Source organism: Balaenoptera ricei, chromosome 11 (genome assembly GCF_028023285.1).
Source record: "Balaenoptera ricei isolate mBalRic1 chromosome 11, mBalRic1.hap2, whole genome shotgun sequence".
NCBI classification, from domain to species: domain Eukaryota; kingdom Metazoa; phylum Chordata; class Mammalia; order Artiodactyla; family Balaenopteridae; genus Balaenoptera; species Balaenoptera ricei.
The window spans coordinates 64,554,771-64,572,467 of record NC_082649.1 but is presented as its reverse complement, the minus strand read 5'-3'; the positions used below and the strand labels follow the sequence as shown (position 1 = coordinate 64,572,467).

General features: G+C 45.5%; 1 protein-coding gene across 1 annotated transcript; it reads left to right on the top strand.

Moving 5' to 3' along the window:
- The first annotated feature begins 411 nt into the window (after positions 1–411).
- TMEM158 (transmembrane protein 158) lies at positions 412–2,217 on the top strand. Its single transcript, XM_059939416.1, has one exon. It carries the CDS (start codon positions 693–695, stop codon positions 1,575–1,577), a length of 885 nt encoding a protein of 294 aa, XP_059795399.1. The 5' UTR covers positions 412–692; the 3' UTR covers positions 1,578–2,217.
- The last annotated feature ends 15,480 nt before the right edge of the window (positions 2,218–17,697 follow it).

Sequence of the window (17,697 nt, the reverse complement as noted above, 5' to 3'; positions counted from 1 at the left end):
CGAGGTCTAGGTGAGCACTAAGGTGAGACATCTCAGGCCCGCCTCATGCGTGACAAAAGCCTCCCTCCGAGGACGCAATTCCCTCAAAGCGCCTTCGCCTCTTGGAGTTGGACTCCGGCGGTGTGGCGGGGCCGCCAGGGCGCGTCCGCAGGCTTCGCGAGCCGGGCCAACCCACCCCGCCCCAAACTATCGGACAACAGCCACAGAAGCGACCGTCCGGGCCCACGCGCAGGCCTCGGAGTCCCACCCCGCACGCTGCCTACACCCCTCCGGGCCCGCCCGACCACGCCCTCGCTCCCGCCGCGGCGCGTGCAACCCCGCCCTCCCCGGAGTCTCCGAGCCTCGCGGGGGGAGGGCGGGGCGGGATGGGGCGAGGCGCGCGGGAGGCGGAGCCGAGTCGGGGAATCCTGCTCCCGGCGCGCGCAGGGCCAAGCAGAGCTGCCCGGCCGTCCGAGGGCCCTTGCGTCGGGGGCGGCGGGGAACCCCAGACACCGCCGGGCCGGGAGGGAGCTCCGCGCCAAGCGAGCCGCCGCCACCGCCTCCGCGCCGCCCCCGCGGGCTGAGGGGGGCCCGACGCGTCTTCACTCCGCCCGCCGCCAGTCCCCGCGGTCCAGCCGTCAGCTCGCCGGCTCGTCTCCCGCGCGCCATGCAGCCACCGCCTGCCCTGCGCGCGTAGGCCCCCGCCACAGGCCATGCTGCCCCTGCTCGCCGCGCTGCTGGCCGCCGCCTGCCCGCTGCCGCCCGCCCGCGGCGGGGCCGCGGACGCGCCGGGCCTCCTCGGGGCGCCCCTCAACGCCTCGGTCAACGCGTCGTCTGCGGACGAGCCTGCCGCCCCGCGGCTGCTGGCCTCGGCGGCGCCCGGGGCCCCCGAGCGCCCCGGCCCGGAGGAGGAGGCGGCGGCGCCGTGCAACATCAGCGTGCAGCGACAGATGCTGAGCTCGCTGCTCGTGCGCTGGGGCCGCCCGCGGGGCTTCCAGTGCGACCTGCTCCTCTTCTCCACCAACGCGCACGGCCGCGCCTTCTTCGCCGCCGCCTTCCACCGAGTCGGGCCGCCGCTACTTATCGAGCACCTAGGGCTGGCGGCGGGCGGCGCGCAGCAGGACCTGCGCCTCTGCGTGGGCTGCGGCTGGGTGCGCGGCCGCCGCCCCGGCCGCCTCCGGCCCGCCGGCGCCACCGCCGGGGCGCCCACCGCGCTGCCCGCCTACCCCGCAGCCGAGTCCCCCGGGCCGCTGTGGCTGCAGGGAGAGCCGCTGCATTTCTGCTGCCTGGACTTCAGCCTGGAGGAGCTGCAGGGCGAGCCGGGCTGGCGGCTGAACCGCAAGCCCATCGAGTCCACGCTGGTGGCCTGCTTCATGACCCTGGTCATCGTCGTGTGGAGCGTGGCCGCCCTCATCTGGCCGGTGCCCATCATCGCCGGCTTCCTGCCCAACGGCATGGAGCAGCGCCGGACCACCGCCAGCGCCGCCGCCGCCGCCGCCCCCGCCGCTGTACCCGCTGGGACCACCGCCGCCGCAGCCGCAGCCGCAGCCGCTGCCGCCGCAGCCGCGGCCGTCACCTCGGGGGCGGCGACCAAGTGACCCGCCCCACTCCTCCCCTTGTCCGCCCTATGTCCGCACTCTCGGTGCCTTTCCCGCCGGGAGACTCGGCCGGTGTGCTTCGTGCAGTAGTGACCGTTAGTTCTTCCCGGGAGGGGTCCGCGGAAGAGGCCCCAGCGTGTGGGAAAAGCCAGGTTTGTGCCGCGCTTCTGGCTCCGAAAAGCAGATGCAAGCCGTTGCCCTGCAGGGTGAGATCCGCAGCTTGGAAGACGGAGAGGAGGGAAATGGGGCCCTTTCCCCTCTTTGCGTCCCCCTGCCCTCCTTCCTTCCCGCACCCACGTGCCCTATATTCATGGCAGAAAATGACCAAATCCTGTGTATTTGTTTTATATATTTAATAACCGTTTTAAATGAAAGTTTTAGTAAAAAAAAAATCAAATTGCTATTGCTGTAGTAAGGGAAGCTCTTTGTATCTGAACACAGTATTTGAAGTTTGTTGTTTTTTAATTTATTTAAAAGGGGGAGGAGGCATGGGAATGATTTAACACTGATATATTGTTACCGCTGAAAATGAACTTTATTAACCTTTTTCCAAGTCGATCTATCCAGTGACGTGGCCAGATGGGCGTTTCTTCTTGTACTTCTGTGTTTTTTTGGCTTTTAATACAGACATTTTCCTCCAGAGATGCGTATGTGTCTTTATTTGATTCGGAAAAGGAATCCAAGAATTGCAAGATGATCCCCTGAAACGTGAGGAAGGGAATCTTCAGAAAGTGAGAGAAGGGCTAACTCTGTCTCCCTTGCCTGTCTGGGAGAGGCGGGAGATGGAAACCATACTACTGGCCCTAATGGCAGTGCTTTTGCCTCTCACCACGCGGCCACCCCCACCCCTCAGCCTCACTGACACCCGTCACGGCGGCATACAGGGTTTTATGTGATTTATCTTTTTACGCATTTCCCTCAGGCCCTGTAAAACACCCAGTTAAGTGCCAAAATGGTGAAATCGGTAGTTCCTCTGAGCCAGGTGTCTTTCATGAAAATGACTCATTTTAAAAGGCATGTAAATATCCTTTTCATAGGTGTAACCTTTAGTAATGAACACATTTCAAAAGCTGGTTTTAAAGCCTGATCTATTTCGGCATTAAGATTTTTTTCAAGGTGAACTCTTACAGACTAATTAACACCTTAAAAAAATTTTTAAGCTACTTTCTCTTGCTCCATCTCCTCCCCACTTTTGAGTGAATACTTGGTAACTGTTCTAGAGCATACTGTTCTAGTGAATACTAGGTACCGTTCTTGATAGTTTTCAAAGTGGTGTCCCTGGAACAGCAACATCAGTAACACCTGGGAACTTGTTAGAGATGCAGAACTGGGGCCCTGCCCAGGACCTACAGTTGCAGAAACTCTGGGGTGGGGCACAGCAATCTGCTTTAACAAGCCCTGTGACAAATTCTGATGTGTTTCAAATTTGAGAACTGCTGTGTACTAGTGGAAGAGAACCTTCAAAGTATGTAGCCTCATTTTATCTCAAGATGTCTCTATTATATCAAAGAAATGGGACCCTTTTTTCACAGGAATGTCTGGAGGAGAGTCTGGGTCATTGCCCTGTAGCTTCAATTGTTCCTCTGTCTCTTAAGGGTCCAGGATATCTCTAGCAGAAGCTAGCCTCTTAGAGAGGAAAGCGTGAGGGTGGCAGTCTTCCTCTATCTCCTGATCCAGACACTGGCGAAGTTCAGTGTAATGCAAATCCGCTAGCCTCATGCGTCACTGTAAACCTTCTTATACCCCAAAGCAAGGTGAGTTGTGAACTGCTCTCTTCTCCAACCCTGTGGTAACTAGCAGGAGAAAATAACTTTCCTAACCTTGGTCAATTTTAATATAGTCATAGCATTTGTAATTCTGGAAGGCATATTAAGAATTCCTAGGACAATACACACACAGACACACACACACACAAACACACACACACAGTCACCCTCCCTGATTTTTCCAAGATGAAAATTGAGGCTCAGGTTCAGCATTTTGCCTACAATCACATAGCTACACAAAAAAGCAGAGCTGAAACCAAACCTGGGTCTTCTGCCTCCCTGACTCTTATTTTTTCATCACTAGAAACTTCCCTTCCTAGGTGAATTAGGAGCTAGCCCCTCAGAGTCTGATCCTCTGTTGACCCACCCCTGTCACTGTCAGATTCTGTGTAGTCACAAATGCAAAGGAGCCGGAGAGCATCAATTTTTTAAATGAGACACTCAGGCACTTGATAAAACTTTCTATCTATGTATTTTTACACACACACACACCTAAAACGTATTTAGATCTATTGATCGATCATTCTACACACACGCGCGCAAACACACACACACATACACACACATTGGATGACCGGTTAGTTCACTATGCTGACTTTGGCTGCTTTCTAAGAGCCAGAGCTCTAAGCAGGAGACTACAAAGTGAGGATGGAGCCTGTGTCCTTTTGGTCTCTTTAAGTTGGGACCATCCACTGGGTAAAGGAAGTAAGACGCTGGCAGGCTCAGCTCCAGGGTCTGTGCTCCTAGTCAGTTTGATTTGCATCATCTCAGTAGTGAAACACTTCCAAAAATGCAGTTTACTAAAGTACTAAATCAGTACTTCTTTGACGGGACAGGAAGTGTGCCACGGTAGCCTGTGTGCGCCTACGTGTGCAATTCCCAGATTACAGTTCATTCTTTAAGTCTCCTGAGTGATGGAGGTCATCAGCCTGGTGGCCATTCCAATGTTTTGGGTAGAGTGTGTCCCAAAAGAACTCAACTGGGGAGATTCAGACAAAAATACACTCTGGATCTCCATGACCTAGGAGTCATCAAGGGAGAAGGATGGAAGGAGTTAAAATGGAAAGAAAGGAATGGAGAGAAGGTCAGAGCAGGTGTCCCCTCTCACCTGGCCTAGCCCCTCCCCCACTGCACAGAAATGACTCGTTCATTGACAACAGGGGCAAGAAGAGGGCTGGTCTTCACTGTTCCAATTCTCTCCTTTCACTGGGGAAGAATCATCCATTTCTCAGCTAGGTTAAAAGGTTTAAAGCTACAAGGACTGGGAGAGTTAAGCTGCCTTCTCTCCCTCCTCACCTCCAGCTACCAGAATCGCACAGGCTGCAGCCCAGCTTTGGCATCCCCCACACAAGGGCTGATGTGTGGTAATTTCTGCCATGCCCTGGGACAGGCCAGGGTCCAAGCATATTTTGAGGATGATGGAGATTTACTGGGGTTCTCTGAGGGCTGGTAGCATGGCTGCTGCTCACCCAGGACAATTAAAGGCCTCTCTCCTCCCCTCACCCTCAGCATTTTCCTGGTGTTCTTACTGCCTGAGTATTCCCAGAACTGTCTCCTTAAAGTACTGGGGTGAGCTAGTGTGCCTCTGAGGGCCTGTTATTTTTTGTGCTTTCACAGAGGCACTGATGAAAGTCAAAATAATTGGCATCTTGATAACATCCTAAGGCCTCATTTTGACTCTTCGTACAAACTGTCTCCCAGAAAGCTTTTTTGGCACTTGAGAAAATAACTTACCTTGGGGGTACCCAGTAGGCCCCACTTTACTCTGTGACCAGAGTCCTTCCTCGGCTCCTGGGAAGTTCTATGAGACTTCCTGAGGGTCAGCAGGCAGGGAGGGGGGTGGGGAAAGATTGCTGACCCCATAGCTCTCTATCCCACCCCGGTCTGACCCTGGACTGCAGGTGTGAACCTTGTTCAGAACCTAGAAGAGCTCCCCACCCCCTCCCAGTGGCTGTGCTACAGTGTCTCTGAGTCCCTGCTGTTTTCCCAGCAGTCCAAGGCTCTGTGTTGTTCTATTCCAGAGGATATACTTGTGAATTGCAGACTAGCTCTTGGCCTTCCTTGTACACTTAGCCACTCTGGACTTAAATCATGATTCACACTGTGTAATGATCTAGAATTGTGATTTCTGTCATTGTAATAATTTGGAATCTTATTTTAGAATATTTTATGATCATAGGCGTACCCTGTCTTGAGTTAAATGCCATATCCTTTGGTTCACCTAGTAAGAAAGATGCTGAGTTTCTTACTATAAGCTTTAACATTATACCCTACCTCACCTCCTGTGTTCCTAGATAATTCTGCAACCTCTAGAGGAGGACTGCACTGGCAATAATAATAATAATAATAATAATAATAATAATAATAATAATCATCATCATCATCATCATCATCTGGGACTTCCCTGGTGGCACAGTGGTTAAGAATCCGCCTGCCAATGCAGGGGACACGGGTTCGATCCCTGGTCCAGGAAGATCCCACATGCCGTGGAGCAACTAAGCCCGTGCGCCACAACTACTGATCCTGCGATCTAGAGCCCGCGAGCCACAGCTACTGAGCCCATGTGCCACAACTATTGAAGCCCGCGCGCCTAGAGCCCGTGCTCTGCAACGAGAAGCCACCACAGTAGAAGCCCGCGCACCGAAAAGAAGAGTAACTCCCACTCTCTGCAACTAGAGAAAGCCACATGCAGCAACAAAGACCCAACACAACCAAGAAATAAATCAATAAATTTATTTAAAAGAAATAATAATAATAATTATCATCATCATAAATAATATTGTTATTAATTGTTATTCTGAATTGGAGAGGGAGAAGTAGAAGGGAAAACAATAACTAACAGGAGAGAAGAAGCGAATTTAAAACACCAGCTTTAATTGTGCACAGCAAAGGAAACCATAAACAAAATGAAAAGACAACCTACAGAATGGGACAAAATATTTGCAAACGATGTGACTGACAGGGTTTAATTTCCAAAATATGCAAACAACTCATACAACTCAACAAAAAACCCCCACAAATAACCCAATTGAAAAATGGGTAGAATATCTAAATAGAAATTCTTCTCCAAAGAAGACATACAAATGGCCAACAGGCACATGAAACGATGCTCAACATGGCTAATTATTAGAGAAGTGCAAATCAAAACTACAGTGAGGTACCACCTCGCACTGGTCAGAATGGCCATCATTAAAAAGTCTACAAATAACAAATGCTGGAGAGGGGATGGAGAAGAGGGAACACTCTTACACTGTTGGTGGGAATGTAAGTTGGTACAGCCACTATGGAAAACGGTATGGAGGTGCCTCAAAAAACTAAAAATAGAGTTGCCATATGATCCAGCAATCCCATTCCTGGGCATATATCCAGAGAAAATTCTAATTCAAAAAGATACATGCACCCCAATGTTCATAGCAGCACTATTCACACTAGCCAAGACACGGAAACAACCAAAATGTCCATCAACAGATGAATGGATAAAGAAGATGTGGAACATTTACACAATGGAATACTACTCAGTCATAAAAAAGAATGAGATAATGCCATCTGCATGGACCTAGAGATTATCATACTAAGTGAAATAAGTCAGGAGATAGCCTAACCCACCAGAGGGCAGACAGCAGAAGCAAGAAGAACTACAATCCTGCAGCCTTTGCAACAAAAACCACATTCACAGAAAGATAGACAAGATGAAAAGGCAGAGGGCTATGTACCAGATGAATGAACAAGATAAAACCCCAGAAAAACAACTAAATGAACTGGAGATACCTTCCAGAAAAAGAATTCAGAATAATGATAGTGAAGATAATCCAGGACCTCAGAAAAAGGATGGAGGCAAAGATTGAGAAGATTCATTTCTTGAATGAACAAAGACCTAAAAGAATTAAAGAACAAACAAACAGAGATGAACAATACAATAACTGAAATGAAAACTACACTAGAAGGAATCAATAGCAGAATAACTGAGGCAGAAGAATGGATAAGTGACCTGGAAGACAGAATGGTGGAATTCACTCCTGCGGAACAGAGTAAAGAAAAAAGAATGAAAAGAAATGAAGACAGCCTAAGAGACCTCTGGGACAACACTAAATGCAACAACATTCACATTATAGGGGTCCCAGAAGGAGAATAGAGAGAGAAAGGACCCGAGAAAATATTGAAGAGATTATAGTCGAAAACTTCCCTAACATGGGAAAGGAAATAGCCACCCAAGTCCAGGAAGCGCAGAGTCCCATATAGGATAAACTCAAGGAGAAACATGCCAAGACACATAGTAATCAAATTGGCAAAAATCAAAGACAAAGAAAAATTATTGAAAGCAGCAAGGGAAAAATGACAACACACAAGGGAACTCCCATAAGGTTAACAGCTGATTTCTCAGCAGAAACTCTACAAGCCAGAAGGGAGTGGCATGACATATTTAAAGTGATGAAAGGGAAGAACCTATAGCCAAGATTACTCTACCCGGCAAGGATCTCATTCAGATTCAATGGAGAAATCAAAAGCTTTACAGACAAGTAAAAGCTAAGAGAATTCAGCACCACCAAACCAGCTCTACAACAAATGCTAAAGGAACTTCTCTAAGTGGGAAACACAAGAGGAGAAAAGGACCTATAAAAACAAACCCAAAACAATTAAGAAAACATACATATCGATAATTACCTTAAACGTGAATGGATTAAACACTCCAACCAAAAGACACAGGCTCGCTGAACGGATACAAAAACAAGACCCATATATATGCTGTCTACAAGAGACCCACTTCAGACCTAGGGACACATACAGACTGAAAGTGAGGGGATGGAAAAAGATATTCCATGCAAATGGAAATAAAAATAATGCTGGAGTAGCAATACTCATATCAGATAAAATAGACTTTAAAATAAAGAATGTTACAAGAGACAAGGAAGGACACTACATAATGATCAAGGGATCAATCCAAGAAGAAGATATAACAATTATAAATATATATGCACCCAACGTAGGAGCACCTCAATACATAAGGCAACTGCTAACAGCTATAAGAGAGGAAATCGACAGTAACACAATAATAGTGGGGAACTTTAACACCTCACACCAATGGACAGATCATCCAGACAGAAAATTAATAAGGTTAACACAAGCTTTAAATGACACAATAGACCAGAGAGATTTAATTGATATTTATAGGACACTCCATCCAAAAACAGCAGATTACACCTTCTTCTCAAGTGCACACGGTACATTCTCCAGGATAGATCACATCTTGGGTCACAAATCAAGCCTCAGTAAATTTAAGAAAATTGAAATCATATCAAGCATCTTTTCTGACCACAACACTATGAGATTAGAAATCAGTCACAGGGAAAAAAACGTAAAAAACACAAACACATGGAGGCTAAACAATACGTTACTAAATAACCAAGAGATCACTGAAGAAATCAAAGAGGAAATCAAAAAATACCTAGAGACAAATGATAATGAAAACACGATGATCCAAAACCTATGGGATGCAGCAAAAGCAGTTCTAAGAGGGAAGTTTACAGCAATACAATCCTACCTCAAGAAATAAGAAAAATCTCAAATAAACAATCTAACCTTACACCTAAAGGAGCTAGAGAAAGAAGAACAAACAAAACCCAAAGTTAGCAGAAGGAAAGAAATCATAAAATCAGAGCAGAAATAAATGAAATAGAAACAAAGAAAACAATAGCAAAGCTCAATAAAACTAAAAGCTGGTTCTTTGAGAAGATAAACAAAATTGATAAAACTTTAGCCAGACTCATCAAGAAAAATAGGGAAAGGACTCCTATCAAAAAAATTAGAAATGAAAAAGAAGTTGCAACAGACACTGCAGAAATACAAAGCATCCTAAGAGACTACTACAAGCAACTCTATGCCAATAAAATGGACAACCTGGAAGAAATGGACAAATTCTTAGAAAGGTATAAGCTTCCAAGACTGAACCAGGAAGAAATAGAAAATATGAACAGACCAATCACAAGGAATGAAATTGAAACTGTGATGAAAAATCTTCCAACAAACAAAAGTCCAGGACCAAAGGGCTTCACAGGTGAATTCTATCAAACATTTAGAGAAGAGCTAACACCCATCCTTCTCAAACTCTTCCAATAAATTGCAGAGGAAGGTACACTCCCAAACTCATTCTATGAGGCCACCATCACCCTGATACCAAAACCAGACAAAGATACTACAAAAAAAGAAAATTACACAACAATATCACTGATGAATATAGATGCAAAAATCCTCAACAAAATACTAGCAAACAGAATCCAACAACACATTAAAAGGATCACACATCATGATCAAGTGGGATTTATCCCAGGGATGCAAGGATTCTTCAATATATGCAAATCAATCAATGTGATACACCATATTAACAAGCTGAAGAATAAAAACCATATGATCATTTCAATAGATGCAGAAAAAGCTTTTGACAAAATTCAACATCCATTTATCATAAAAACTCTCCAGAAAGTGGGCATAGAGGGAACCTACCTCAACATAATAAAGGCCATATACGACAAACCCACAGCACACATCATTCTCAATGGTGAAAAACTGAAAGCATTTCCTCTAAGATCAGGAACAAGACAAGGATGTCCACTCTCACCACTATTATTCAACAGAGTTTTGGAAGGCCTAGCCACGGCAATCAGAGAAGAAAAAGAAATAAAAGGAATACAAATTCGAAAAGAAGAAGTAAAACTGTCACTGTTGGCAGATGACATGATACTACACATAGAGAATCCTAAAGATGCCACCAGAAAACTACTAGAGCTAATCAATGAATTTGGTAAAGTTGCAGGATACAATATTAATGCACAGAAATCTCTTGCATTCCTATACACTAATGATGAAAAATATGAAAGAGAAATTAAGGAAACACTCCCATTTACCGTTGCAACAAAAAGAATAAAATACCTAGGAATAAACCTAGCTGGGGAGACAAAACACCTGTATGCAGAAAACTATAAGACACTGATGAAAGAAATTAAAGATGATACCAACAGATGGAGAGATATACCATGTTCTTGAATTGGAAGAATCAATATTGTGAAAATGACTATACTACCCAAAGCAATCTACAGATTCAATGCAATCCTTATCAAATTACCAATGGCATTTTTTACAGAACTAGAACAAAAAATCTTAAAATTTGTATGGAGACACAAAAGACCCCGAATAGCCAAAGCAGTCTTGGGGGAAAAAAACGCAGCTGGAGGAATCAGGCTCCCAGACTTCAGACTATACTACAAAGCTACAGTAATCAAGACAATATGGTACTGGCACAAAAACAGAAATATACATCAATGGAACAGGATAGAAAGCCCAGAGGTAAACCCACACAACTATGGTCAACTAATTTATGACAAAGGAGGCAAGGATATACAATGGAGAAAAGACAGTCTCTTCAATAAGTGGTGCTGGGAGAACTGGACATCTAAATGTAAAAGAATGAAATTAGAACACTCTCTAACACCATACACAGAAATAAACTATAAATTGATTACACACCTAAATGTAAGACCAGACACTATGAAACTCTTAGAGGAAAACATAGGAAGAACACTCTTTGACATAAACCACAGTAAGATCTTTTTTGATCCACCGCCTAGATTAATGGAAATAAAAACAAAAATAAATAAATGGGACCAAATGAAACTTAAAAGTTTTTGCAGAGCAAAGGAAACTACAAACAAGACGAAAAGACAACCCTCAGAATGGGAGAAAATATTTGCAAACGAATCAACGGACAAAGGATTAACCTCAAAAATATATAAACAGCTCACGCAGCTCAATATTAAAAAAACAAACAACCCAATCCAAAAATGGGTAGAAGACCTAAATAGACATTTCTCCAAAGAAGACATACAGATGGCCAGGAAGCACATGAAAAGCTGCTCAACATCACTAATTATTAGGGAAATGCAAATCAAAACTACAATGAAGTATCACCTCACACCAGTTAGAATGGGCATCATCAGAAAATCTACAAACAACAAATGCTGGTGAGGGTGTGGAGAAAAGGGAACACTGTTGTGCTGTTGGTGGGAATGTAAATTGATACAGCCACTACGGAGAACAGTATGGAGGTTCCTTAAAAAACCAAAAATAGAATTACCATATGACCCAGCAATCCCAGAGAAAACCGTAATTAAAAAGACACATGCACCCCAACGTTCATTGTGGCACTATTTACAATAGCCAGGACCTGGAAGCAACCTAAATGCCCATTGAGAGATGAATGGATAAAGAAGATGTGGTACATATATACAATGGAATATCACTCAGCCGTAAAAAGGAATGAAATTGGGTCATTTGTAGAGACGTGGATAAATCTAGAGACTGTCATACAGAGTGAAGTAAGTCAGAAAGAGAAAAACAAATATCGTATATTAACACATATATGTGGAACCTAGAAAAATGGTACAGATGAACCGGTTTGCAGGACAGAAATTGAGACACAGGTGCAGAGAACAATCGTATGGACACCAAGGGGGAAGTGGTGGTGGGGGGGTGGTGGTGGGATGAATTGGGAGATTGGGATTGACATATATACTCTAATATGTATAAAATGGATTACTAATAAGAACCTGCTGTATAAAAAAATAAACAAAATTAAACTTTAAAAAAATCATCAAAAACATGTCAGAAAGAGAAAGAGAAATACCATATGATATCACTTATATGTAGAATCTAAAATATGACACAAGTGAACTTATTTACGAAGGAGAAACAGACTCACAGACGTAGAGAACAGACTTGTGGTTGCCAAGGGGGAAGAGGGGTGGGGGAGGGATGGAGTGGGAGTTTGGAGTTAGCAGATGCAAATTAGTATATATAGAATGGATAAACAACAAGGTCCTCCTGTATAGCACGGGAAACTATATTCAGTATCCTGTGACAAACCATAATGGAAAAGAATATAAAAAAGAATGTAGATATATGTACAACTGAATCACTGCTGTACAGCAGAAATTAACACAACCTTGTAAATCAACTATACTTTAATAAAAGATTAAAAAAATAAAACAGCTTTAAGAACATAAAGATTATTCCCCACCTCATCCTGCCCTCCCCTTTCCCTCTCACACAATAAAAGACCCCACATAAAGGCACAAAGGACATTAAAATGGAGTGGTTGACCTGGAGCCATAGCCTGAAGCAGGGGAAGAATGGGCCATAGGAAGGCCACCTGGGGGACCTACAACGGGATGGGCAGTGGCAGGAGCACATGGGGACAACAGTTGGGAACAGATTCTGCTGGCCTTCCTCTTATAAGAGCTACCCCTGGGGGACTTCCCTGGCTAATCAGTGGTTAGGACTCTGCGCTTTCACTGCCAAGGATGCGGGTTCAATCCCTGGTCAGGGAACTAAGATCCCACGAGCTGTGCGGCGCAGCCAAAAAAAAATCAAAAAATAAAGAGCTACCCCTGAGTGGACAGCCCCATCAACTCTCTCCTCTGCCCTGAAACAGTCTTCTCTTTTGGCCCTGGAAGGCTTGAATCACTGAGTTCCAAATTGCGTCTCACCCAGCCTGAGAGGCACATCCCACAGTGCCAGCTCCAGGTTGTCACCACGTCCCCGTGGTGGTTAACGCTGCTCAGAAAGGACAATCTGCTGCAGAGCATCATCCTTATGCTCTTGTTGAACACGGATACTATCTATCCATTGTAGAAGTATTAGAAATGAGGACACACAAAAAAGAAGGAAAAGAGAACTCATCTTCCTACTACCCAAAAATAAGCCCTGCCAGCATTTTGGTGAATATACTTCCAGTCTATTTTTACACATGTATATGTGTCTGTGAGTAGTTATTTATATTAAAAATGGAATTGTTCTGTACCTGTTTTGAAAACTTTTCTTTATTATACAAGTGCTACATCATAGAAAACTGAGAAAACACCCTCCATAAGATAAAGGAATCAATGGCAGCAACAACCCCAGCACCCCCAGTGACCGTGGCTAATATTTATCGACAAATGTTCATGCATATATTCTACATATTTTAACCCCAGCAGGCACCTGCTTCTCAGAGGCCACTCTGCTTTCTCAACTCAGGGGCTCTTTGGGGGTCCCTCCCTCTGCAGAAGGTGATAGAGGGCTTCTCTGGGCAGCGGGTATATAAAGGCTGCATTCCTGATGTGGGTCAGAGGTCAGCTGCACAGGATATTGAAACCTATCTGAGGGCCAAAGGCTTGATGGAGACTGTTGGCAGGGAGTGGGCTGGGGAGGTCTTCTATCTTTCCTATCCCAAGTCTATCATCTCCGACACCTATCAAAGCAGACCAAACTTTCCACTCCGCCTGGAGAAACATCTCTACTCTCGAGTCTGAGGTTTCAGACGAGGCTGATAAGGAACAGAACACAACTTTAGAGGATGAACAACGCAATTCATCTCCTCCAGTCATAACCATGGAGCTGCCTTGTATTGTCTGGGTTTGTTTGATGTCTTTGGTGTGAAATGAATTCTGAGATTCAATAAGCAAGAAGGATATTGCTCCTGTATAATGCTGCCCCCAAAGCTGACTCCATGTGGAGTCACAACTCCACATGGCCAAGTAACAGCTGCACTCAGATGCCTCTGCTGTCGGGGGCAGGGACTGAAGACAGAACCTACCCAGAGAAAGGAGAGAGCTGGGGCCAGAGGTGGGGGAATCAGCCAAGGACAAGAACCATTACTGGGTCAAAATGTATTCAGCACCACTCACAATAAATGGACCATATTAAGGCTTTCTAGGAGGGATCTTGTCTAGGACTGGGGTTCCTGGAAGTGGAGCTTGAGATGTAAAGATTCATACAAGGGATTGATTGAAGGGTGCTCTCAGGAGGAAGGGAGTGGAGGAATCAGGATGGGGCAGGGAAGGAGCAAAGCAAGGATGTGGTCTCAGCTGGAGTCAGCTTCAGCCTGATCCCATGGGGGCTCTCAAGCAGGAATTGCACCACAGAGTTGTACCCTCTCTCCACTTGATGCAAAGGGCTGGTCTTTTGTCCTCCCATTTCAGTCGTTGGCCAAAGTCTGGGGGTACGGGCTGCAACACCTCCCTGGCAGCTCCCATTTAGCTTGGCCCAGTTCTCCACAGAAAGAGGCAACTGGGAGATATTAGCAACCACACCCCCAGCAGCTGGGGGATGGGTGTGCAGGCCTGAAAAGGGGGTCTGGGGTAGGACACCCACAGGATTCACTGCAGACCTCACCTTGCTCTTGAGTCCTGTTCCCAGTAGTGGCGAGTGGGTAGTGAAGCTGAAAGGCACCAGGTGAACTTTAAACTCCCCGTCCCACTCGCCAGCTGACCTCCAGGCCTTTGGCCTGTCTCAGATGATGTCTGGCTAGCTGGCCTTGCCTCTGGGTGTCCTGCACTTGTGCCAACTGTGGTGCAGCCAGCTCTAGCGTGCTGGCCCTTCCTGATGAAGTCTGAAGTCCCTGCCATTCGCCTCTGTGTTCAAAGCCCTGGCTCCCAGATACTTGCATTATAAGGGAGGTCCCACAGTATTAGTATCAGCATTAGATACAGTATTAGCATCCCCAAGTCTGCCAGCAGACTGGTAGTAATGCGACAGGGCACTAGGCCACCTGCTTAGGGTTCTGGCCTTGCCATTAATGAGCTGTTTGGTCTCGGTTTTCTCACCTACAGAACAAGGTTGTTGGACAAGACGAGGCCTTGGTCCTTCCAGGCCTGCAGTTTCGTGTTGTGGCTTCCCCTCCCCATCTTCCAGGCTAGTCAGACCACACCAGCTACAAAGACACACCCCTCAAGCACTTCTTCATTGTACCATTGTACCATTGTGCCCACTCATTCTTCTGGGTGACTTGCAGGGGAAAAGCATAGTAAAAATTAGAGAAGAGGGGTTTTAAGATATCAGAGTGGTTTTTACCACCGGACTGTCTACACTGGCTGCTTGTGTGGGTCTAATAATCTATAAAATTATGATTTTTAATTTTCCTGTATTCAAATGGCCAGAGCCATGGAATAAAGGTTTTTCAAGCCAATGAAGCAAACAAAAAATGAGAAATTTTTCACATTAAAAAAAATGACTTCTTTGACTTTGTGAGTTAACACTCGGTATCATACTCTAAGGCGGTCTGCACAAGGCAAGGAACAGGAGAAATTAACATGGGTTGTGCACCTACTACATGCCAGGAACTTGACCTTCCAAATCCTCACAGCAGTCTTACGAGGGAGGCTATGTTTTCACTATTTTAAATATTTATGGACAGACTCAGGCTCTGGGAGGCTGAATAACTTTCACGGCTCAGACACAGGAAAATGTCACAAAGCCCACACCCCTCCTTCGAATCCACACCCCCTTCGCTAAGGTTTACTCGGTTCAGTAACTCTCTGCTGGAAGTTATTTTAAAACAAACAAACAAACAAATGTGAATTCATCCAACACCTGCATCCTTTTTTTCTTTCTTTTCTTTTTTTTCCCCCATGTAGACCATATTTAGAAGATTTAGATCTAACCAGGCATATTTTCACTTAAGATAACCAGAAGTATATTTTTAGCATGTTTTTCCAAATTAAAAATTAAGTGGTCAGTTAGGGAAATTGTCTTATTTTTTAAAATCAGAATCTTTGGTGCCAGACTAAAAAATATGTGTCCCATGGGGAACAAGGCCATTCTTCCATGCACCATATAAGACTGTGAGTTTGGGTGCAAGATATCCAGGAGAGTCCCGGGAGAGCTGGCTACCTAGAACCTGTAGACTTGGGAACGGTGAGGTCATGTCCTGGGGGAGAAGCCACCAACGTCATGGGAAGCTGAATTTGGGAGCAGCACACACACTCTGCTGAGGGAGGAGAGACCGCTTGCCCTAGACATTGCCTCTGGGTCATCGTGACTATCCCCCTACAGGATCCCTGCGGGCTCTGAGCAAAACACCCAGAAGGGAACTTCCCTGGCGGCGCTGTGGTTAAGAATCTGCCTGCCAATGCAGGGGAGGGTTCGATCCCTGGTCCGGGAAGATCCCACATACTGCGGAGCAACTAAGCCCATGAGCCACAACTACTGAAGCCCGTGCTCCACAACAAGAGAAGCCACTGCAATGAGAAGCCCGTGCACCGCAATGAAGAGCAGCCCCCCCACCCCCCGTGCGCAGCAGTGAAGACCCAATGCAGCCAAAAAAAAAAAAAAAAAAAAAAGACACCTGGAAGTTGGCAAAGCTTTTCTGTAAAGGGCCAAGTAGTAACTATTTTCAGCTTTGTGGGCCATGCAGCTCTGCTGGTGTAGCTCAAAGACAGCCATAAGAAATATGTAAATGAATAGGTGTGGCTATTTATTTATTTATTTATTTATTTATTTTACAGTTATATATGTTATATAAAGTTACATATTTATAACTTTATTTATGGACACAGAAATTTGAATTTTGTATACATATATACAAAATTTGAATTTTGCTTAAATTCCATACATCATGAATTATTCTTTTGATTTTTTTCAAGCACTAAAAATGTAAAAATTATTCTTAGCTCACAGGTCATACAAAAACAGGCCCATGGTCCTTTGCCATAGTTTGCAGATGCCTGCTCTATACCATCCATCTCCAGGTTCAGATGACTGAGGAGTTCCATCATCAGGCAGAGAGATGGAAGGAGTGTGGAAAGGAGTGTTTGCACACAGCATTTGATGACCAATAAAGGCCATGGGGAAACTCTTTCTGATCCTTCCCTGAAATGTTCATCTCACGGACATGGAAAGAATCAGAGTTCTGATTCTCTGAGTTGATAGACCCTACAACATAAAGTGTGATGGTGCCTTACGCACCACGTTTAGAAGTTCCATGTCCTTTTCTGTCTACCTGGTAGATTGCAACAGGGAACACAGCAGACTGAACCACACACCCCACCTCTACGCCAAGGGCAGGTACCAGGCGTGCCTGACCCTGAGCATCAGACTAGAGCCTGCTTGCTCAGTGAGCAGAGCAGGCCAACAGAGGAGAGGCAGGAGCTGGCGGCCAGACGCACTGGCATGGTGGTATAATGATGCAGCGAATTAATTCTCAAACCCTTCTGCAAAAGTCTCCTGGCCACAGAATGCCCCTCCACCTTGGGGATGCTGAGGTTGTTACCTAATGCTGCCTCTTGCAAGGGGCAATTTTTAAAAATATTACGCTTTATTTTTAAAATTCATGCAAAATTTATCTCGTACACAATGGTTTGTTTGTTATTATAAAATTTATTTATTTAAACTGATCAGCAAATTGTTCCCTTCTGGTTGATAAGTGCTTGTCCTACGAGGAAGGCAGCAAAAAACAGACATGGGGTCCTCCAGGAATGCCCCAGCCCCAACTCATGCAGCTCCCAAATCCCTTCTAAACATAGATGCATGACTAGTGGGGTTATTAA

Coding starts and splice junctions, on each gene's coding strand:
- TMEM158 (XM_059939416.1), top strand. CDS start 693: ATGCTGCCCCTGCTCGCCGCGCTGCTGGCCGCCGCCTGCCCGCTGCCG.